The sequence below is a fragment of the Colius striatus genome, chromosome 7 (genome assembly GCF_028858725.1).
Source record: "Colius striatus isolate bColStr4 chromosome 7, bColStr4.1.hap1, whole genome shotgun sequence".
NCBI lineage: Eukaryota > Metazoa > Chordata > Aves > Coliiformes > Coliidae > Colius > Colius striatus.
Window position 1 is genome coordinate 17,661,468 of NC_084765.1, and position 22,780 is coordinate 17,684,247.

Sequence of the window (22,780 nt, forward strand, 5' to 3'; positions counted from 1 at the left end):
TGGATGTTTTATTGTTCTTAGTTCGAATCTTTGAATCATAGGATGGTAGGAATTGGAAGGGACCTCTAAAGATCATCTAGTCCAACTCCCCTGGTCAAGAAGGCTCACCTAGATCAGGTCACTCAGGAACTCGTCCAAGAAGGTTTTGAAACTTCTAGAGAAGGAGACTCCACACTCTCCCCAGGCAGTGTATGGAACTTTTTGTGTTCCACCTTCTGTCCATTACCCTCAGTCCTATCACTGGACATTACACAAAAAAGTTTTGTCACATCCTCTTGACATGTACCTTTTAAAAACTTCTGTTAATTAAGATCCCTTCAGTCTTCTGCAGGCTGAACAGTCCCTTTCCTCATAAAGATACTCCAGTCCCCTGATCATCTTGGTGGCCCTGAGCTGGACTCTCTCCGGCACTTCCCTGTCCCCCATGAGCTGGGAAACCCAGAACAGGACACAGTACTCCAGATGAGGCCTCACCAGGGCAGAGTAGGGGGGGAGCAGAATCTCCCTTGAGCTCCTGGCCACACTCTTCTTGATGCATCCCAGGATGCCATTGGCCTTCTTGGCCACAAGGGCACATTGCTGGCTCATGTTTAGTTTATTATCAACCAGGTCTCCTAGGTCTTTCTCCAAAGAGCTGCTCTCCAGCAGGTAAACCACCAGCCTGTACTGGTGCTTGAGATGTTTCTCCTGAGGTGCAGGACTCTGTACTTGGCCTTGCCTAGTTCTATGGGATGCTAATACTCAGTAGTATCAGATTATCTCAAAGTCCTTCATTACTTGACAGAGACAAGAATATGGGCAAATGAGATTTGATCCAAAGGAATAGTCACTACAAGCAGTATGGATTTTCCACAATACTGACTCAATACTGGCAGTTTCAGCTGGTCAGTGCCATCGTGAAAAAGTTTGTTTTCTTAAGGTCCAGTTTCATAAATGCATGCACCAGAAAAACCTTTCAAGAGAGATTATCTAGACGTTGCAACACCACAGTATGACAGAAGTGAAGTCATATGAGTACACCTGAGACTAGGAGATAGTAAAAGACCTCAAGATAGGGAGCTATTTTTGCTGTAACTTTTTAATTATTCATAGGAATGCATGAAAACACACTTCATCTGCTTTGTGGGCTGCATGTAGGTGACAATATTATTTCCACCAAATGCAATCAGAGTGCTAGCACATCCAACAAGGAGGGTGGAACAAGGACAGACAGCTTTACTTCCTGTAAGGACTTGCATATGCATACAAAATAATTCCAGGGGCACAAATATTCTGTAAAATAAAATCATAGAATAGAGTAGAATCATAAAAGGGTTTGGGTTGGAAAGGACCTTTAAAGATCATCCAATCCAACCCTCCTCAAATGAGCAAAGACATATTCAGCTAGATATAGTCACTCCATCATCAAAGGCTTCTAGGTTGGTCAGGCAAGATTTGTCCTTGGTGAAATTATGTTGACTGTCTTGAAACACCTCCCTGTCCTACATGTGCTCTAGGATAACTTCTAGGGAAATCTCTTCCATGATCTTTCCAGGCACGGAAGTGAGGTTGACAAGTTGGTAGTTCTCAGGCCCCTCCTTTCCACCCTTTTTAAAAATGAGTGCAATGTTTCCCTCCTCCCAGTCACTGGGGACTTCACCTGACTGCTCTGACTTATCAAAAATAACTGGGAGTGGCAAGACTGCCTATAGTAGCTCAGCATCTGATCTTCAGTGGTGTGACACAGAGTAAATAAAATACTGAAGCTTGGTAAGTTATAATATTCAGAAAAATTTTCTTCCAGAATTTGACGTTTGTACTACGAGATGAAACCTACAGTATTTCTGGGGAAAATCCTGGAGTACAATATAATGTGAAAACGAATGCCCTTCACCTGATGTTTGATATCATTATCCCAGGAAAATACAACATGACCCTTATCTGGAATAAGCACATGAACTTCTTCATCAAAATCTCTAGAGAAACACAGGTATTGCAGAATAATTTCCTCAGTAAACTGTCTTTCAATTCCGATTGAACTGCACTTTTGATGACAGTTGTCTTGACACTTTATGATGGCAAAGAATACAAAGATGTATGAGAAAGTATTAGTAGATGACATTCACTGCTAAATCACAGGAAACTGCCAGTGACCGAAAGGTAAGGCAAGTGATTGTAAGTTGCTGACATTGCTGCTTTCATTTAATCTAGGAAACTATATGTGGTTTGTGTGGGAATTACAATGGCAATATGAAGGATGATTTTGAAACACGAAGCAAGTATGTGGCATCAAATGAATTGGAGTTTGTCAATTCTTGGAAAGAGAATCCTCTCTGTGGGGATGTATACTTTGTAGTGGACCCCTGTAGCAAGAACCCTTATCGTAAAGCATGGGCAGAAAAGACATGTTCCGTCATCAACAGCCAAGTCTTTTCTGCCTGTCACAATAAGGTAAGAACAGATGCAGCTTTCTTTTTGTTTATAGGCATCATATGTATACTTCCTAAATTCTCACACTCCAACACTTGATTTTCTTTTCCCCAAAATGTTTTAATAAAACAAATGTAAGATATTATTGCTCTTATTTATATTAATCTTCCATATTTGCATTTCACCAGCCCATTTATAAACACGCATGCTAAGTATGGCATTAAAAGATTAGTTAAAAATATTACAGTGAAAAAAGAATGAAGACTGAAGTATCAGAAATTAGTCAGTTTACTGATGATGCCTGACACTGATGAGTGCACTGTTTACTCTTTTGAAACCGTTTAGCCTTTGTTAGAAAACCAAACTTCAGAAAAGCCTGAAAAAAACAAATCCTTGTTCTCATCAATAAACCAACAGCGTTACTTTTACAAGATGCAGATCAGCTTAAGACTAAGATATCATCAGCTCTATTTATTTCAGTTGCCCACTTTGTATAAATGAAAATACTACAGAGTTCATCAGAACCAGGTCTTCTGAAGGAAAATACCTGTTTTCAGAAGGTGAAAATAAGTGACGAATGCAGATAATGCTGCAAGTGCTCACACACATTCTTGGAAGGTGTATGGCTGATAAACAATTGTACCTGAATGAATGTAAACAGGTTGGGTTTTTTAACTTATTATACATAATTTGTTTAAGACTAGTATGAATTTAGAAATACATATCTGGCAAAACATCCTCAGTTTTTGTTGATGTGGAGATGCTTTCTTTCTAAAAAGATTTGCACAAAGTGGGACTGTAATTGCTTTGATAATCATTCAGAGAAAATACTAGTTATACTCATTAATGGAACATGTATTACCCCAGGGAAAACCACCTTCTTAAGAAATAGGTACGACAAAAACCTAGGAAATTCACTACTTCACCTTCCAATGCAGGTGAATCGTATGCCCTATTATGAGGCCTGTGTTCGAGACTCTTGTGGTTGTGACATTGGAGGGGACTGTGAATGCATGTGTGATGCCATTGCAGTATATGCCATGGCATGCTTAGATAAAGGCATCTGCATTGACTGGAGGACTCCCGAGTTCTGCCGTAAGTTTATTTAAGCACCCTTTGAACAGATTTAAGAGATTACTATTGTTACTGTGAGTATATTAATATGGCAACATGGGCAATTACTTAATAAGCACCTCCTAAATTGCATTTTCTCTATGGGCAAATAGTTGACTTCAGTCAGCTGGGTTTTGAAATCTGTAGTTTTCATTTGTGATAAATTAACCACAATATTAGATCTCTTTTTACAATGGGAGAAAAAAATAATGTGGTCACAGGAAGGAAACTGTTTCTTCTGCTGCCACTTCAGAGCAAACTGTCAAGTTTGTCAGCAGAGGGAGTAAGAAATTGTAGAAAAATACATTTCATTTTAGCTATAATGAAATCATCTTCTGTGTGGATGTAGAGGAAATAAAGATAGCTGTGTTGGCTGAAACACTGTAACACAGAAAAAAGATATCAAGGTGTTCCCGAACACTGTACATGGAGGGAAGGAGGATAAATGTTGAGAGGGGGTTGGACTAGATGATCTTTTGAGGTCCCTTCCAACCCTTAAGAACTTATGAATCCATGAATGTATTATAAATCAAGGCTAGAATTGTCATCTCCAGCATCATGTTGAGTTGATGGTCTCAACATTTCACTATATTATGCATTAACTATTGTGGAAATGCCTGCATAATTCATTGGCAAAAAAAAAAAAAGGAAGCTGACTTCAGTGGAGTATGAATTTCAATTTACATCTGAAGCTAATAAGTTCAGTGACAGAATTTTTTATTCAAATAGTTCATTAATTTTGTGCTCCTTTTAGTCCTCTGAAAACAACATGCCATTTGTTTGAAATATTCTGATTTCACTCTTGCTTTTACCTTTTTTAGCTGTCTATTGCGAGTATTACAATTCTCACAAAAAAACAGGAAGCAGTGATGCCTATTCCTATGCCTACAACAATGACAACTGCACCTGGCATTACAGACCTTGTAACTGTCCAAACCAAAGCTATAAATATGTCAACATTGAAGGTAATAAACTATATACTACCATAAACCAGGAAACAGTAACATAGTAATTATTTTCAGTGCTGTTTTTAAAATGAGTCATACCACAGTTAAATGATGGTGTGCTAGTTCATGCTATCTTTGAAGCAGTTTTGCTCATCTTTACCTTACCACTACTGCTTTAAATAATCAGTTCAGTACCTGTACTACATCTAGCCTGTCTTGAGAAGAAATTCCCTGACTTACACCAAATGAAAAGAATGTACTTTACTTAAGCAAGAAAACAAGTGGCAAAAGCGGTTAAAGTTTTTATTAGACAAACGGTTATAGTTGGAGAAATCAAAAAAAATGCTACATAGGCAGACACTTTCTGAGGATGACATTGGAAATGTTTACCTGAACAGAAGCTATTGCTATCAATACATTTTTTTAATAACCAAAATAGAAGATAAATGAAATGATATTCTCTGAGAAATGTAAAGCAAACTTCTCTTCCTCTTTCTTCAGGCTGTTACAACTGCTCTCATGATGAATACTTTGACTACGAGAAGGAAAGATGCATGCCATGTGGTAAGCAGCTACCTATATACTCATTTTTTCTCTATAGTAACTGGAAAACAGTCCTCAGAGGAGGTATTTTTCCTAGTAACTTTTAATTAATGACTGTTCATCCAAACATAACTTTCCTTCAAAATAACCCTGTTACTGTACTGTTAATATGTAAAACTGCAGTTGGTAAATAAAGGAATGAACAGAACTAATTAAAATACAGATTATGGTAGGGAATGCTATAACACAGAAGCCGGATGACCCTGACTGATTCTAGTGAGAAACATGAAAAACCCGATTTTCAAAACCTGAATCTTCCTCAAAGTGTATTGGTGTTCCCATCTGCATGAGGGGTTGCCCCAGCAGAGCTGCAGGTGTCAGGTGAATTCACCACCTTTCATAAAAAAAGAGAGCATATAGGAGAGGATCAGACCTACCTAATGGATTCCACTTAGCAAATATCTTTCTAGAGACTTTTTAAAAAAATATTTTAACTTAAGGTTTATTACCATATGGTTTGTTTCTGTGAAAACCTACCTTATTAGGAATGATTTGGATAGACTCTAGGTGCACAGTTTGGATTTCCATGCAGATTTTAAAAAACCCCTCAAGGACAGTTTTTCTTGTATCACAGAATCCTAACTTGTGTAACCACAATCTGAGCTAGCGGTCTCATTTACACAGAAAAAACATGTTTCCATTATCCCTGAAAACTGAGGTGCACTTATGCATGAAAAGCATAAGAAAAGTACCAAAAATTTACTCATGTTTATTGTTGAGATGTATTGATTTCTTTGTCATTAAGTCCTTTGATGTAAAGTTTACCACTGAAATACATAATACTAAGCATTTGCAGGAATGTCTCACTAATTAACACGATCATTGGAATTGAATCTGAAATTTGCCTTGTTTCGAATGTTTTAATATGTTTTCATTCACAAACCTCTGTTCTACCTTCACAAAACAGGAGGTGAAAGCACTAGTGCCACACCTGAAACAACTTCACCTTCAACAGGTTAGTTTATGTAGTTGACCAAACTAGTAGTTACATGCTGACATCTGGGTTCTGCATGGTATAGTAGCACGACTAGTTTCACATGGATAAGATAAATGGTGAAAAATAACTTGGTATCATAATTATTACCAATATTTTCCCACAAATCTTTGTTAGACTTCTTAAGAGAAAAAGAAATACTGGGAGAAGTGTTTCCTGAGTGTACTCTTAAGCACTTCTAGATATCAGTAAAGAAATACCTCTGATAGAGTTTCTGTCATATCTCTGATGCATAATGGGATTGAGTGCACCCTTAGCACATGTGTAGACGACACTGAGCTGAGTGGTGCAGTTGACAGTGCCTGAGGGCTGAGATGCCATTTAGAGGGACCCATGTGAACTTCATGACAGTCAACAAGGTCAAGTGCAAGGTGCTGTATATGGATCAAGGCAACCCTTAGTATCAGCACAGGATGGAGAGATGAAGGCATTGAAAGCAGCCCTGTGGAGAAGGACTTGGGAGTACCAGTGGGTGAAAAACAGGATGTGAACCAGTAATGTGTGCTTACAGCCCAGAAAGCCAACTATAAGCTGGCCTATATCAAAAGCAGGACGACCAGCAGGTTGAGGGACCTGCTGCACTTCCATTCTATTCCAGTGAAACCCCACCTGCAGTGCTGCATCCACCTTTGGAGTCCTTGATACAAGGAAAGAAATGGACTTGTTGGAATGGGTCCAGATAAGGCTACAAAAATGATCAAAAGGCTGGAACACCTCTTCTATGAGGACAGGTTGACAGAATTGGGTTGTTCAGCCTGGAGAGGAGAAGACTCTGAGAAGACTTTGTAGCAGCCTTTCAGTGCTTCAAGGGGGCTTATTAGAAAGATAGGGACAGCCTTTTTAGTAGGGCCTGTATTGATAGGACAAGGGGTAATGATTTTAAACTAAAAGAGGATAGATTCAGATTAGCTATAAGGACGAAATTTTTGCAATGAGGATGGTGAAACATTGGAAGAGGTTGTCCAGAGAGGCTGTAGATGCCCTATACCTGGAAAAATTCAAGGTCAGGCTCAATGGGGCTTTGAGCAACCTGATCTAGTTGAAGATGTCCCTGCTTATTGCAGGGCAGTTCAAGTAGATGACTTTTAAATATCTCTTCCAACACAAACCATTCTGTGATGTACAAAATCCCACAAAATTTTCATCATAATTCTTCGTGGTGACTGGCCATATAACACTTCAACAATTTAAGAAGGTTTCCACAGAAATGTACAATTGAGTATACAAAAACCTGTAGACTAAACCAGGAAAAGAATCTATAAATAATGACATTAAAATTGTCAGAAATTCCATTCATTTCTCTGAAGACAGAGAGTATTGGTAAAACCTTACACTGTCGTCTCTGTGAATAATAAAATATAATTCCTTCTCTGCTGCTACATGCCAGTATTTTATTTATGCCAAATTCAGTTTAAACTGATGGAAAAAAACGTACAATTATTCTGCAAGAATTCCTGTTTAATGTCTTCACTGCACAGAATAGCAAAAGAATAGATTAATAACTTATCCTAAATATTACACCTAAAAGGTAATGGTTTTTAATAGCAGTTAAAACTACTAATAGTTATTAAGTAGATGGGTTTAGTTAAAATATATTTTAAAATTTATATAGATATAAATAGATTATCAAGAACTATTTAATTTTGGTGTTTTTTTTAGTAACAACAGTGCAGCCTAAAGTAACAAGAAGCACAACCACAAGTACCCTACCAAGAGTACCAGGTATTTCTTCTTCTGCAGCTACTCTATCAACTGAGACTACAAATCCAACAATAACCTCAAAAATCACAGTTCCAAGAACTTCACCAGCATCATCTCTTGTCACAGTAAAGTCAATAACTGGTAGGTTTTTAGTGTTACTGTCTACAATAACTAAATATAGAGTGGGTTCACTATAATTTGAGATATCACTCTGCGAGGGAAGCATTGCAAGCTGTTTCAATATCCATGTATAAGACTCCAAATCATCAAGTGGGCAAAGCAGGCTTCCAGAGGCCAGTTTGTAAACTAGAAATGTTCAGAAGTGTAGATTAAAAGTGTGTAGAAAGAGAAAGAATATAGATATAGGTTAAAAATACAACCAAAAAAATCCCACTTGTGTCACTCATCCAACAAGCACTTTGAAGTTCCATACACAGAGTGACAGCTCAGCTCCAGCTAGATTTATTAGCCCAGCTTCAATCTCTTTGCCATAACAGCTATGCAGTCATATTCAAGGAGCGTCCAACCTCTTAACTCTGAGTAATATATGCAGGTTCTGAAGCAGAATTACACAGATACCAGTGTAGCACCTTTGTCTAGGGTTCTACAGTCCTGCTCTCACAAGGATTACTCCAACATAAACTGCTTTCTGATTCTGTGGCTTATGTAGACTCATAACAACATGTCTTCCCACTAAGACACACTTCTACTAACAAGCCATCCTACACCCAGGCTACCAAGGGAAGTAGAGTTAAAAAGAGGTCCTACGGGAGTCAAAATACAACTTCAAAGGCTGCCATTGTGACAGATGATTTGTGCACTGGGTCAAGGCAAGTCCAGTAGTATGATGTTATTTAGCTTTGTAATACAATTAAGGGAAAGCTGAACCTGGCTGAGTTGGAACTTAAGAACAGACAGTGAAACTGTCATTTGGACAAAGCCCATACAGACTTTAGCCAATAAGTGACAACAAAACTAACTTCTTAGAAAAATGTTCTTAAGAAAATAAAAATCTAATACAGGAAAAATATAGGACATGAAAACAAATATAAATATGAAACAATTGAAAGCAAACAGGAGTATAAAGGATTTGGCAAGAACTATGAGAACACAAATACAAATGATTACACAGAAAACATCCGAAAGATGAGAACTGGGTCTCTGGAATATGAGTATCTTCTTAATAATTTATTTATAATGATTCAATGAATTGATTACTCACATGATAATGTTTATCTTTACTCCAAAAGAACACACAACATCAATTTTTACCACACCACATATGACTGCAACCGTCAGCACCCCTTCTGTAACTATCTCAACAAGAACAACCATGACCAGTAAACCAAAGCCTACATCTGTTGTCTCATCAACTGCTGCTTCAGCAGAGACAGAGCAAATAATATTGACAACACCACCTTTCAAGACCACTGTCAGAGAGGAAACAACAACCACCTCAGTACCTACTCAAACCACAACTCAGGTCACAACTTTCAGCGAGCCTAAACCAACAACAGTAGGTAAATATAACTTTTTGATATTTACCAGGTAAAGCCAGCACTCACAAGACACATGTCAATGTATTCCTTATATAAAAACCCAAGAATATTTACTAGTTGTCTTAACATTGCAAATAAATAGGAAAGGACATGAATAACTGAAGAAGTATAATGAAAATGTAAACTTATGTGTCTTGCCAATGGAGTAAACATCTGACATCCAAAATATCATCTTAAAGCTATCACTTCTCTGTGCTTCCAAGCAGGTTCTTGAAGATTCACAAACAGCGGAATATGTGTTCCATTGTAACAAATTCTCCCAAAAATAAATAGTCACAAAAGGAAATTACACTTTGGGGTGTCAGGTGCTGCATGTGCCAAAAAAGACAGTCTCCTCTGCGGCTGTATGTGAGTTGCAAGGTTAGCAACTGACACTGGGACAGTGTGTGTGGGAAATCTATTGTAGTGCAAAGGCGAGTGAACACTCTCTCCCAGCTCTCCCACGGAGTGCTGTTGGGAGGCACACATCTGGGTCATCTCGTGCCAGCAATTGCAGCTTCCTCTGAATAAGTATCACAGCTCATTTTAGGAACCTTACCAAGCTCCCAACCATTACTGACATCCATTCCTCCTTTCTTTACAGAGATTGAGGGAGCCCAAACAAGTACTCTGCACCACCACATCCCAGTAGGTGAGTAAGAGGGAGCTGAGAGATGTCCTCAGCCTGAGACTCTGCTTCACTTACCCCAGCTTTTCCAGATTATGTTTTTGCCCAGTCTGGAACACCCTGGGGGAAAGACATGCATATCCAGAGAGGCTGCTCTTCCCTCAGAAGCTGCAGGAAGAGGCAGGGGCTGCTAAATTGTCACAAAACACGCTTCAGGCCCAGTTCTTTTTCCCATGTTTTCTTGTGGTTAGGAGGGAAGCATTGGCCCATTTTTCCCTCTTGCACAGTAAGTTTCAGAGGAGTCTAGTCCTGCCTTTTCTTACCTTGGGGCTTCTGTCTGCAAATTACCTACATTCTTTTTCCCTTCCCCTCTTGCCCTGTCATCCTCAGTCAGCTTGTGCTTTTCTCTCCCTAGTTGTCACCCAAAGACCACCAACAAAGCCACATGTGCAGCATCTCATCACGCAGAAGACCACCCCTGCCATATCCACCAGTAGCACTAGTGTCCCAAGAGAGGCTAGCCCTGCCAGCAGCCCAGAAGTCCCACTGACAAGGATGTCTCCAAGCCCCAGCTCTTTACCCACCTTTACTTCACCTGCTTCTTCACCCTCAACTGCATCTTCAGCACGGCTGAAACCATCACATCCTGGTAAGGCTCCCTCTTGCTATTCCTGCTGCTCTGCCTGCTCCTTCCAGCTCCTACTATTCTCTCCTAAGCAGCACGTCCCACACTGGCTTCAGTTTTGGTATCTATTCCCAACTCCTACCGATCTTCCCTTGGGACTTCCAGGACCCAGGAAGATCCTGGGACTAGTCCACACTTGAGTCTGACTGCATCCTTCTCCCTGACTGCATCACCCTCCCTTGCCACTTCAGCAGTTTGGCTCTAGGGCACAGCCTTAACTAAGGTGCAGACATCCATGAGTTCCTGCCTTACAACTAGCAGTCAGAGAAAAGCTAAGACACGCTCCCTCCTCTTTTACAGTGGTGCCCTGAGAGAGCACAGTGACAGGAACAGAAGACCAAAAACTTGTCTCGAGCTTACACCTCAGGACAGTTTTGGGTCAGAGACAGAACACAAGGCATGCACTCCATTCAAAGGGGTGGGTCAACAAATGCCACCTCATTGGCCAATGCTGATCCTGAGTGCAAAAGAGCCACCAGTGGAGGGTGGGCAGGAAGGTGTGGACTCAACTCCAGACTGAATTTTCTCTCTTAGATCCATCATGCCCCACAGACCTGAGTTGTCTTGGTGTTGAAAAGGACAGCCTTCTTTGAGGAGATGCCACTGCATACTTTGCCTAGAATGCATCCCAAGACTCAAACATTCTTTTCTTTCATCCCTTTCTTTGTAGCAAGGGAGCCAACCAGAGCTAAGACTCCAACTAGTAAAGTAGTAACAGGTGAGTGCTCTAATCAAGAGAGAACTAAGAGTCATCCACGGCCAATACCTGCCCCTTCATTAGCATCAGCCTTCCCATGGATCTTTCCTAGCACAGTCGGCTGCAGGCACGTTGTAGACTACCTGCCAACCACTAGAACCAGACATGAAAGTTCTTATCTTCTCAAGAGCTGCAGGAGGAAGGAGAAAGTGATGAATTGCAAGAAAACATCCTTCAAAACCATCAGCAGCCTGTAAATGTTAAAAGCAGCAGGATGCGATGGGACATACTGGAGGTCATGGCCTCATTCATTTATCTTGAAAAAAAAAATTACTAGTGGGTCATGGTGCTACTTTCCTTGGCCAAACCTAGTAAAAAGCCTCTATCCCAGAATTACTCATTCTCTTTCCCTTCAACTCTTGCCCTCATCCTCAGCTGAGCTCTGCTTTCCTCCCAGCAGCCTTTACCCCTGAGAAGACAGCTGTGCCACACATGGTGCCCCCTCTCACCACACAGAAGACCACCGCCACCACCTCCATCAGCAGCACCTCCAAGACCTCTGTCTCCAGCAAGGCCAGCCCCACCAGCAGCACAGAAGTCCCTCTCACAGAGACATCTCCGAGTTCCAGCTCTCCATCTGCTCCCAGCAGCACGCTCAGCACCTGGCTGCCATCTGCTGCCACGGCCACAGTCTCCTCCACAATGTCCCCAGCCACCAGCCCCAAGCCCACACCTACAACCCTGAGGTCGCTGCCCTCTTCTCCAACCATCAGGGCACCAACAGAGTCAGAGTCCTCCACACTCTCTACAGCCAGAACCAGCCCTCTGCCATCCACTACATCTTCCCCATCCTCAAGTGTGTCCTCAACATGGCTGAGCTCCTCACACCCTGGTAAGGCTCATTACAACCCTTTCCAGCCGTCATGCTTCCTCTTTTTTTTTTTTCTTCTGTTCCCATTTAACAGCACACACCACTCAGGCTCTTGTTTTAGCATGTGCTCTTCCCTCTTTCTTTTACATCAGCATTTTCTTTAGTTCTGGGGTACACGGCTGTCCCTTGGGGCCTGGATTGACAGGCTGGGAGGGATAGTGTCCTGTGCCTTTTCTTTGCAGGAGACACACAACCAGTAAGTCACTTCTGGTGGGGCAAAGCAGAGGGTGCTTGTACATTGGAAGGTGTCCTATAAGCACTGTCCTAATCCCCAGTTTTGGGAGAGAAGCTGTACAGGGACGCTGACAGCAGGAGTCTGAGGCCCACTCCTCCACCATGCCCAGCAAGACTCAATGTGGCAAGATGCTGCATTTCCTGCATGCACCCCTGGTCCCAGGCTTCTGCTCACAAACTTTCCCTTCTCCTCTTGCCCTCATCCTCCATTAACCTGTGCTTTTCCCCAGCAGCTTTCACCCATGAGAAGACAGCTGTGCCACACATGGTGCCCCCTCTCACCACACAGAAGACCACCGCCACCACCTCCATCAGCAGCACCTCCAAGACCTCTGTCTCCAGCAAGGCCAGCCCCACCAGCAGCACAGAAGCCCCTCTCACAGAGACATCTCCAAGTCCCAGTTCTCCATCTGCTCCCAGCAGCACGCTCAGCACCCGACTGCCATCTGCTGCCACGGCCACAGTCTCCTCCACAATGTCCCCAGCCACCAGCCCCAAGCCCACACCTACAACCCTAAGGTCGCTGCCCTCTTCTGCAACCATCAGGGCACTAACAGAGTCCCCTACACCAGAGTCCTTCACACCCTCCACAGCCAGAACCAGCTCTCTGCCATCCACTACATCTTCCCCATCCTCAAGTGTGTCCTCAACATGGCTGAGCTCCTCACACTCTGGTAAGGCTCATTACAACCCTTTCCACTGCTTCTGCCTGCCCTTCCCAGCTTTTACGCTCACACTTCCTCTCTTACCTTCTTCCCTTTTACCAGTACATGACAGTCTTTGCTGTTTTATCACTTGCTCTTACTTCCCACTTTTCCTGGCTTCAGCACTTGCTATGTCCCTGCTACACAGGGCTCTCTCATGGGGCCTGACCTGCAAGTCTGTTAATGCCCCGTGCTTGTTCCTTGAAGCGGACACGTATCTGGAGAGGATCATATTTCAGGGGAAGGTAGAGGGTGCTTGTCATAGACTCATAGAATCACAGAATGGTAGGGTTGGAAGGGACCTTTAGAGATCATCTAGTCCACCCCCCCTGCAGAAGCAGGATCACCTAGATCAGGTCGCACAGGAACACGTCCAAGCGGATCTTCAAGACCTCCAAGGAAGGAGACTCCACACTCCCCCTGGGCAGCCTGTGCCAGGGCTCCCTCACCTGCACAGTGAAATAGCTTTTTCTTATGTTTAAATGGAACCTTTTTGTGTTCCAGCTTCATCCCTTTACCCCTTGTCCTGTTGCTAGCTACTACAGAAAAAAAAGGATGTTCCAACCTCCTGACACCCACCCTTTAGATACTTGTAAATATTAATAAGATCCCCCCTCAATCTCCTCTTCTCCAGACTAAACAGCCCCAGTTCCCGCAGCCTTTCCTCATATGAAAGATGTTCCAGTCCCCTGATCATCTTGGTGGCCCCGTGCTGGACTCTCTCCAAAAGTTCTCTGTCCCTCTTGAGCTGAGGAGCCCAGAACTGGACACAGGACTCCAGATGAGGCCTCACCAGGACAGAGTAGAGGAGGAGAAGAACCTCCCGTGACTTGCTGGCCACACTCTTCTTGATGCATCCCAGGATGCCATTGGCCTACTTGGCCATGAGGGCACATTGCTGGCTCATGGTTAGTTTATTATTAACCAGCACTCCCAGGTCTCTCTCTGCAGAGCTGCTCTCCAGCAGTTTGAGCCCCAGCCTGTACTGGTGCAGGGGGTTCTTCCTCCTCAGATGCAGGACTCTGCACTTGTGCTTGTTGAACCTGATGAGGTTCCTCTCTGCCCAACTCTCAAGCCAGTGAGATCCTGCTGAATGGCAGCACAGCCTCTGGTGAATCAGCCAGTCCTCCCAGTTTGGTGTCATCAGGGAACTTGCAGAGGGTCACTCTGTCCCCTCATCCAGGTTGTTGATGAAGATGTTGAACAAGACTGGCCCCAGAACCGATCCCTGTGGAACTCCACTGGCCACAGGCCTCCAACTCGATTCTGTGCCATCGATCACCACCCTCTGGGCTCTGTCATTCAGCCAGCTCTCGATCCACCTCACTGTCCACTCATCCAAGACACACTTCCCGAGCTTTCTAATGAGGTTGTTATGGGAGACAGTGTCAAAAGCCTTGCTGAAGTCAAGGGAGATGACATCCACTGCTCTCCCCTCATCTAGCCAGTTGGTTATGCCCTCATAGAAGGCTGTCAGGTTGGTCAAACAGGATTTCCCCTTGGTGAATCCATGTTGACTCCCCCTGATAACCATCTTCTCCTTCATATGTTTAGTGACAACATTGAGGATAAGTTTTTCCATCACCTTCCCAGGGATAGAGGTGAGGCTGATCAGCCTGTAGTTTCCTGGGTCATTCTTCCTGCCCTTTTTGAAGACTGGCATGTCACTGACCTTTCTCTAGTCCTCAGGCACCTCACCTGTCCTCCATGATTGTTCAAAAATGATGGAGAGAGGCTTAGCAATCACATCAGCCAGCTCCCTCAGCACTCTAGGATGCATCCCATGAGGACCCATTGACTTGAGCCTTAAGCTTGGTCAACAAGTCTTTAACCTCTTCCTCTTCCATCCAGACCAAGTCCTCTGCTGTCCTGGCCATCCTGTTATCCTTGCCGCACTGGACTTCCTGAGGGTCAGCCTTGGCCATAAAGACTGAAGCAAAGAAGACAATCAGTACTTCAGCCTTCTCTGCATCTTCAGACACCAGGGCACCCTCAGCATTTAGCAACGGGCCCACATCCCCCCTCGCCATCCTTCTGCTGCTGATGTACTTGAAAAATGCCTTATTACTGTCCTTAACTTCCCTGGCTAAATTTAATTCTAGAGGGTCTCTAGCCTTCCTAGTTGCACCCCTGCATGCCCTGGCAATGTTCCTATACTCTTCCCAAGAAGTCAGCCCCTGTTTCCACCTCTCATAGATGGCTGCTTTCTGCCTGAGCTGTCCCAGCAGATCTTTGCTCATCCATGGAGGCCTCCTGTCTCCTTTTCCTCCTTTCTTGTGTGTTGGGACACATTGATCCTGGGCTTGGAGGAAGTGGTGCTTGAAGACTGACAAGCATTCTTGGGCATTTGTACCTTTTAGAATCATATCCCACAAGTTCTGTCCAAGTAGGTATTTGAAGAGGCCAAAGTCAGTTTGCCTGAAATCCAGGGTCACAATCCTGCTTTGTGTTCTGCCTCTTCCACACAGGATTTTGAACTCTACCATCTCATGGTCACTGCAGCCAAGGTTGCCTCCAACCTTCTGCATGTTAGTGCACATTAGAAGGCACTGTCCAGGTGCTCTTTTGGCATCTCTCCCTTTTTGGGGGAGATTATGGATGGGGAGCTGGAGGGCAGGATCCAGAGACATACTGCTCCGAATTGCCCACCAACACCCAGTGCAGCACAGAGCTTCCTTTGCTCTACATGCCCATGGTCCCAGGGCTAATGCTCACAAACTTTTCCTTTCTCCTCTTGCCCTCATCCTCCATTAACCTGTGCTTTTCCCCAGCAGCTTTCACCCATGAGAAGACAGCTGTGCCACACATGGTGCCCCCTCTCACCACACAGAAGACCACCGCCACCACCTCCATCAGCAGCACCTCCAAGACCTCTGTCTCCAGCAAGGCCAGCCCCACCAGCAGCACAGAAGCCCCTCTCACAGAGACATCTCCGAGTTCCAGCTCTCCATCTGCTCCCAGCAGCACGCTCAGCACCTGGCTGCCATCTGCTGCCACGGCCACAGTCTCCTCCACAATGTCCCCAGCCACCAGCCCCAAGCCCACACCTACAACCCTAAGGTCGCTGCCCTCTTCTGCAACCATCAGGGCACCAACAGAGTCCCCTACACCAGAGTCCTTCACACCCTCCATAGCCAGAACCAGCCCTCTGCCATCCACTACATCTTCCCCATCCTCAAGTGTGTCCTCAACATGGCTGAGCTCCTCACACTCTGGTAAGGCTCATTACAACCCTTTCCACTGCTTCTGCCTGCACATCCCAGCTTTTACGCTCCCATCCTTCCTTTTTGCCTTCATTGCTATTTTCCTTCTGATCTGCACACAGTGCTCAGAATTGCTTTGCTACTGGACCTGCATTCCTGCTTTCTTTGACTTTGGCACTTTGGTACAGATGGACTTTGGTACAGCCCTTGGACATAGGGCTGTCCCTTGAGTCCTGACAGGGCACTTCGGAAGGGGCAGAGAGTGTCCTGTGCTAGTTCCATGAAAGGGTCATCCACTTCTAGAGAGGCTCATCTTCTAGGGAAAGGCAGAGGGTGCATGTACATATTGGAAGGCACTGTCAGGGGCTCTCCTTGTCCCCCTCCATTTTCGGGGGAAAAGTTAGACAGGGAGCTTGTATGCTAGAGCCAGAGTTCCAATGCTCCCAATTGCACAGCAACACTCAGTGCAGCACAGTGCTGCCTTTCCTGCACATGCCCATTGCCCAGGGCTTCTGCTTAACTCCCTTACCTTCTTCTCTTCCCCTCACCCTCCATTAACCTATGCCTTCCTCTCAGTAGCCTTTACCCATGAGAAGACAGCTGTGCCACACATGGTGCCCCCTCTCACCACACAGAAGACCACCGCCACCACCTCCATCAGCAGCACCTCCAAGACCTCTGTCTCCAGTAAGGCCAGCCCCACCAGCAGCACAGAAGTCCCTCTCACAGAGACATCTCCGAGTTCCAGCTCTCCATCTGCCCCCAGCAGCACGCTCAGCACCTGGCTGCCATCTGCTGCCACGGCCACAGTCTCCTCCACAATGTCCCCAGCCACCAGCCCCAAGCCCACACCTACAACCCTGAGGTCACTGCCCTCTTCTGCAACCATCAGGGCACCAACAGAGTCAGAGTCCTCCACACTCTCTACAGCCAGAACCAGCCCTCTGCCATCCACTACATCTTCCCCATCCTCAAGTGTGTCCTCAACATGGCTGAGCTCCTCACACCCTGGTAAGGCTCATTACAACCCTTTCCAGCCGTCATGCTTCCTCTTTTTTTTTTTTCTTCTGTTCCCATTTAACAGCACACACCACTCAGGCTCTTGTTTTAGCATGTGCTCTTCCCTCTTTCTTTTACATCAGCATTTTCTTTAGTTCTGGGGTACACGGCTGTCCCTTGGGGCCTGGATTGACAGGCTGGGAGGGATAGTGTCCTGTGCCTTTTCTTTGCAGGAGACACACAACCAGTAAGTCACTTCTGGTGGGGCAAAGCAGAGGGTGCTTGTACATTGGAAGGTGTCCTATAAGCACTGTCCTAATCCCCAGTTTTGGGAGAGAAGCTGTACAGGGACGCTGACAGCAGGAGTCTGAGGCCCACTCCTCCACCATGCCCAGCAACACTCAGTGTGGCAAGATGCTGCATTTCCTGCATGCACCCCTGGTCCAAGGCTTCTGCTCACAAACTTTCCCTTCTCCTCTTGCCCTCATCCTCCATTAACCTGTGCTTTTCCCCAGCAGCTTTCACCCATGAGAAGACAGCTGTGCCACACATGGTGCCCCCTCTCACCACACAGAAGACCACCGCCACCACCTCCATCAGCAGCACCTCCAAGACCTCTGTCTCCAGCAAGGCCAGCCCCACCAGCAGCACAGAAGCCCCTCTCACAGAGACATCTCCAAGTCCCAGCTCTCCATCTGCTCCCAGCAGCACGCTCAGCACCTGGCTGCCATCTGCTGCCACGGCCACAGTCTCCTCCACAATGTCCCCAGCCACCAGCCCCAAGCCCACACCTACAACCCTAAGGTCGCTGCCCTCTTCTGCAACCATCAGGGCACCAACAGAGTCCCCTACACCAGAGTCCTTCACACCCTCCACAGCCAGAACCAGCTCTCTGCCATCCACTATATCTTCCCCATCCTCAAGTGTGTCCTCAACATGGCTGAGCTCCTCACACTCTGGTAAGGCTCATTACAACCCTTTCCACTGCTTCTGCCTGCACATCCCAGCTTTTACGCTCCCATCCTTCCTTTTTGCCTTCATTGCTATTTTCCTTCTGATCTGCACACAATGCTCAGAATTGCTTTGCTACTGGACCTGCATTCCTGCTTTCTTTGACTTTGGCACTTTGGTACAGATGGACTTTGGTACAGCCCTTGGACATAGGGCTGTCCCTTGAGGCCTGACATGGCAGTTTGGAAGGGGCAGACAGTGTCCTGTGCTGGTTCATTGGAGCTTACATGCACTTCTGGAGAGGTTCCTCTTCCATGCAGAGGGTGCTTCCACATTGCTTTCAGATGTTTCCCTGTCCATTTTATTGGGAGTAGCTGGACAGGGAGCTTGTATGCTGGAGCCAGACTTTCACTGCCCCCAATTGCACAGCAACACTCAGTGCAGCACAGCACCGCCTTTCCTGCACATGCCCATGGCCCAGGGCTTCTGCTCAACTCCCTTACCTTCTGTCTTGCCCTCATCCTCCATTAACCTGTGCTTTTCCCCAGCAGCTTTCACCCATGAGAAGACAGCTGTGCCACACATGGTGCCCCCTCTCACCACACAGAAGACCACCGCCACCACCTCCATCAGCAGCACTTCCAAGATCTCTGTCTCCAGCAAGGCCAGCCCCACCAGCAGCACAGAAGCCCCTCTCACAGAGACATCTCCGAGTCCCAGCTCTCCATCTGCCTCCAGCAGCACGCTCAGCACCTGGCTGCCATCTGCTGCCACGGCCACAGTCTCCTCCACAATGTCCCCAGCTACCAGCCCCAAGCCCACACCTACAACCCTGAGGTCACTGCCCTCTTCTCCAACCATCAGGGCACCAACAGAGTCTCCTACACCAGAGTCCTCCACACTCTCTACAGCCAGAACCAGCCCTTTGCCATCTACTGTATCTTCCCCATCCTCAAGTGTGTCCTCAACATGGCTGAGCTCCTCATACCCTGGTAAGGCTCATTACAATCCTCTCCCCTTTTTCTGCCTGCCCATCCCAGCTTTCACGGTTCTATCCTTCCTTTCTGCCTTCATTCCTTTTTTCCCTCTGATCTGCACATAGTTCTCAGGGTTGCTTTGGTACTTGACTTCCATTCTTCCTCTTCCTTTCGCTTTGGAACTTTGGCATGGATGTCTGTCGTGGTTCAGGCCCAGCCATGATCAAGGAACCTTTATCAGTGATTCGCTCACTCCTGGGCCTCACAAAAGTACCAATTACCTCTGTGACTCCCTAAGTGCAGGGAGGGCTCAAGAGAGCAAAACACACAGGACTACTCAACTTGGGGAAACAAATAAAGCTCAATTTAATCCACCAGCAACCAAAACATAACATAAACAAACATAAATACCCAACCAAAAACAATACAGAGCAAGTCACTAAAGAATGGTATTGCCAGCCTCTTAAGATCCCTTTTGCCCCACCTCTCTGATCTTCCCAGGCTTAGGTAACAAATCCTAGTGTTTCCTTCTTTCCCCCAAGCAGTGCAGGGAGGCAGGGAATGGGGGTGCAGTCAGTTCTTTCCTGATGGCTGCCACTTGCCATGTCTCTGAGGAGAGGAACTCCTCACCAGTCCTCCCCTGCTCCAGCGCAGGGTCCTCACAGGCAGGGAAGGCCTGCACAGGCCACTCAAAAATGTGCTCACACCAAGTGCTGCAGCAACTCTATGATTCCTCAACGTCAGAGTGTGAAACAATCACCCCCTCTCTCAAGGGATCCTCCCCGAGCTGTTGGCAACTATTAGTGCTGCCATTGCCCTTCCTGAGTTGCAGGGCGACAGCCTGTGTTTTCACCCCAGGCATTGGGGGGAAGGGGGGGGGGGGGGTCTCTGGTCCAGCACCCACCTTCCCTCCCTTCCTCACTGACTCTAGGTTCTGCACAGCTGCCTCAATCTAATCCTACTCTTCCACTTCCTTCTACACAATACAAGTCTTTGTTCTTAAGTAGTGATGGCAGAGGCACCAGCTTGGCCCATCCAGGCTGGAGATGGATCCAACTGAGAGACGGGAAGTTTCATGAACTGTTTACAGGGGAAAAATTGCAGCTTCCTCCCCATTACCAAGCCGAAGCAGCTCACCATAAACATATCACATCAACCTTTATTATGACCCTGGGGCACAGAGCTGTGAAACAGGGCTTGGCCTGCCAGTCTTGGAGGAGCAGTGTCCTGTGGTGGTTCCTTAGTGGAGACACATACATCTGGACAGGCTCCTGTTCCAGAAAAAGGCATGCTTGTGCATGTTGGAAGGCGCTGTCCAGGGGCTCTCTTTGTTTTCCCTTTTTGGAAGAGAAGCTAGACAGGGAGCCTGAGTGCTGGAGCCAGAGTTTCACTGCTCCCAATTGCCCAGTAACACTCAGTGCAGCACAGCGCTGCCTTTCCTGCATGTCCTGGCTTCTACCCGCTTCCCTTACCTTCCCTCCCAGCCTGCCACCCTCAGCTGAACTGTGCTTTTCCCCAGCAGCTTTTACCCATGAAAAGACAGCTGTGCCACACATGGTGCCCCCTCTCACCACACAGAAGACCACCGCCACCACCTCCATCAGCAGCACCTCCAAGACCTCTGTCTCCAGTAAGGCCAGCCCCACCAGCAGCACAGAAGCCCCTCTCACAGAGACATCTCCGAGTCCCAGCTCTCCATCTGCCCCCAGTAGTGCGCTCAGCACTTGGCTGCCATCTGCTGCCATGGCCACAGTCTCTTCCACAATGTCCCCAGCCACCAGCCCCAAGCCCACACCTACAACCCTTACCACTGCGACATCTGGGCCTGCAGAGAGCACTACATATTTTTACTCCCCAAACACCACATTTACCTCACATGGTAAACCATCTTCATTAGCAGTTCCTACCAGTATTCCTGCCAAGTCCACTGCAGTTTTGAATCCAAGTGCTTTGTCTACAACAGTTACTTTTGCTCCTGCTGTCATTACTACAGCTTCAACAGAGTCAACTGAAAGGACATCTTTGCAAACGACGACATTAACCACCACCCACACCACATCATTGCCTTCTTTCACCTCTAGACTTTCAACATCCTTGTCTTCTGTTGTACCAGTAACAGTGCAGCAAGGTACAGTACATTCATATTGGTTCCTATATGATGCATTTGTTTTTAATCACAACTTTTCTTTCAGGACTGAATTCTTACAGCCCAGGTTCTTTGCTGGTAGCACCTTTGTGTGCCTTGCCTCCACTTTTTTTTTTTCCCCTGTCCTTTCTGCAGTTGTTTTCTGTAGAGTACTTGTCTGAAGTCTTTGATTTCATAACAGGACCTCAGCTCTATACACTACAAAGTGTGCATTAAAGAGGTTGACAAGATATCTATCGGGGAGCCACCAAATCCCTTGGGTTTTAATGTGAAAATCCCCATTATGCAGTGTAGGACAGATACAGGCTGGCTCTGGGCTTACCCTGCAGTCCTCCTGTTAGCTCTCATGGACTCCTGCATACTTGAGCAGTTTTTTTGGTTTCTCTTCTGCAGGAGAGTTTTCTCAGTTTTCAAGGTACAGTGATGTTTATTTTTGGCTCCAGCACATAATTAGAACCTTGGTGGTTTTGCCTGAAGGCATACCACACTCTTTGTAACAGTTTCTGCACAATTTCATGAGAAAGGCAGCACATAAAGCAGCAGTGTCCTCTGTACTGGTTTTAGATGGAACTTTCCTACTTCAGGATTTACAGTACAGGAGTCATTAAAACTGGTGTGGATACACAAGGAAAATCTGCCTGTGTTTGTGTTTTCTAGCCTGGGGCACCCATTAACTCTTCTAAGAATAAATCAGAACAACATCTGCACTATTCCACCTGTGAACAGGTGGATTTCCTGTGTGGTTCTGTTCTGTATGTTTGTTTTAATCCAGAAGAGAGTAAACATTTCCATTTTGGGTGCTTTCATTCTCTTTTTGGGAAAATTCATCATACATAGGAGAATATCTGGAAAGTGTACTTCAGCCATACCATACTGCCTTGTTTCCTATCACCTTCTCCCCTGGCATTCACCACTCTTGCTGTTTGTCGTCCTTTATCGTGTAATTCCTAAGGAAAGTACAATGCAACCTCAACTCCTGCAAGTCCCTGCCTTTACTTGCTCATCTATTTCAAGAATTAAGAGGGAGATGTGGCATCCTGCAGGCCTGCCCTTTCACCACGCTGCTTAAAATTGAGATAAAGATTTGTATTTTTTTATTTTTGAAGCACATGTTCAAAGTGTTTCCACAGACCATACACTGTTTCCTTAGTTGTCAATCTTCACACAAAGTCCTCCATTCTGTCATTACAATCACATCAGCTGAATTAGGAACTCGCCTCTAAGAGAGAGAAAATGAACAAAGAAGAACACTCCACTCTAGTCATCCAAGACGTGACCCAGAGTCTTACTTTGGAAGACTGGTTTATACAAAGGGCCCCA

General features: G+C 45.6%; 1 protein-coding gene across 1 annotated transcript in view; it reads left to right on the forward strand.

Annotated features, from left to right (window-relative positions):
• Window positions 1–22,780, forward strand: part of MUC6 (mucin 6, oligomeric mucus/gel-forming) — a 54,055-nt gene that overhangs the window by 27,755 nt on the left and 3,520 nt on the right. The window contains exons 23-38 of the mRNA XM_062000378.1: window positions 1,784–1,969; window positions 2,191–2,430; window positions 3,348–3,504; window positions 4,344–4,487; window positions 4,971–5,033; window positions 5,980–6,027; window positions 7,726–7,908; window positions 9,910–9,957; window positions 10,349–10,582; window positions 11,289–11,336; window positions 11,776–12,207; window positions 12,714–13,154; window positions 15,959–16,399; window positions 17,902–18,345; window positions 18,886–19,329; window positions 20,834–21,442. Of these exons, the coding sequence (XP_061856362.1) occupies window positions 1,784–1,969; window positions 2,191–2,430; window positions 3,348–3,504; window positions 4,344–4,487; window positions 4,971–5,033; window positions 5,980–6,027; window positions 7,726–7,908; window positions 9,910–9,957; window positions 10,349–10,582; window positions 11,289–11,336; window positions 11,776–12,207; window positions 12,714–13,154; window positions 15,959–16,399; window positions 17,902–18,345; window positions 18,886–19,329; window positions 20,834–21,442 (4,162 nt within the window). The remainder of the gene's footprint in view (window positions 1–1,783; window positions 1,970–2,190; window positions 2,431–3,347; window positions 3,505–4,343; window positions 4,488–4,970; window positions 5,034–5,979; window positions 6,028–7,725; window positions 7,909–9,909; window positions 9,958–10,348; window positions 10,583–11,288; window positions 11,337–11,775; window positions 12,208–12,713; window positions 13,155–15,958; window positions 16,400–17,901; window positions 18,346–18,885; window positions 19,330–20,833; window positions 21,443–22,780) is intronic.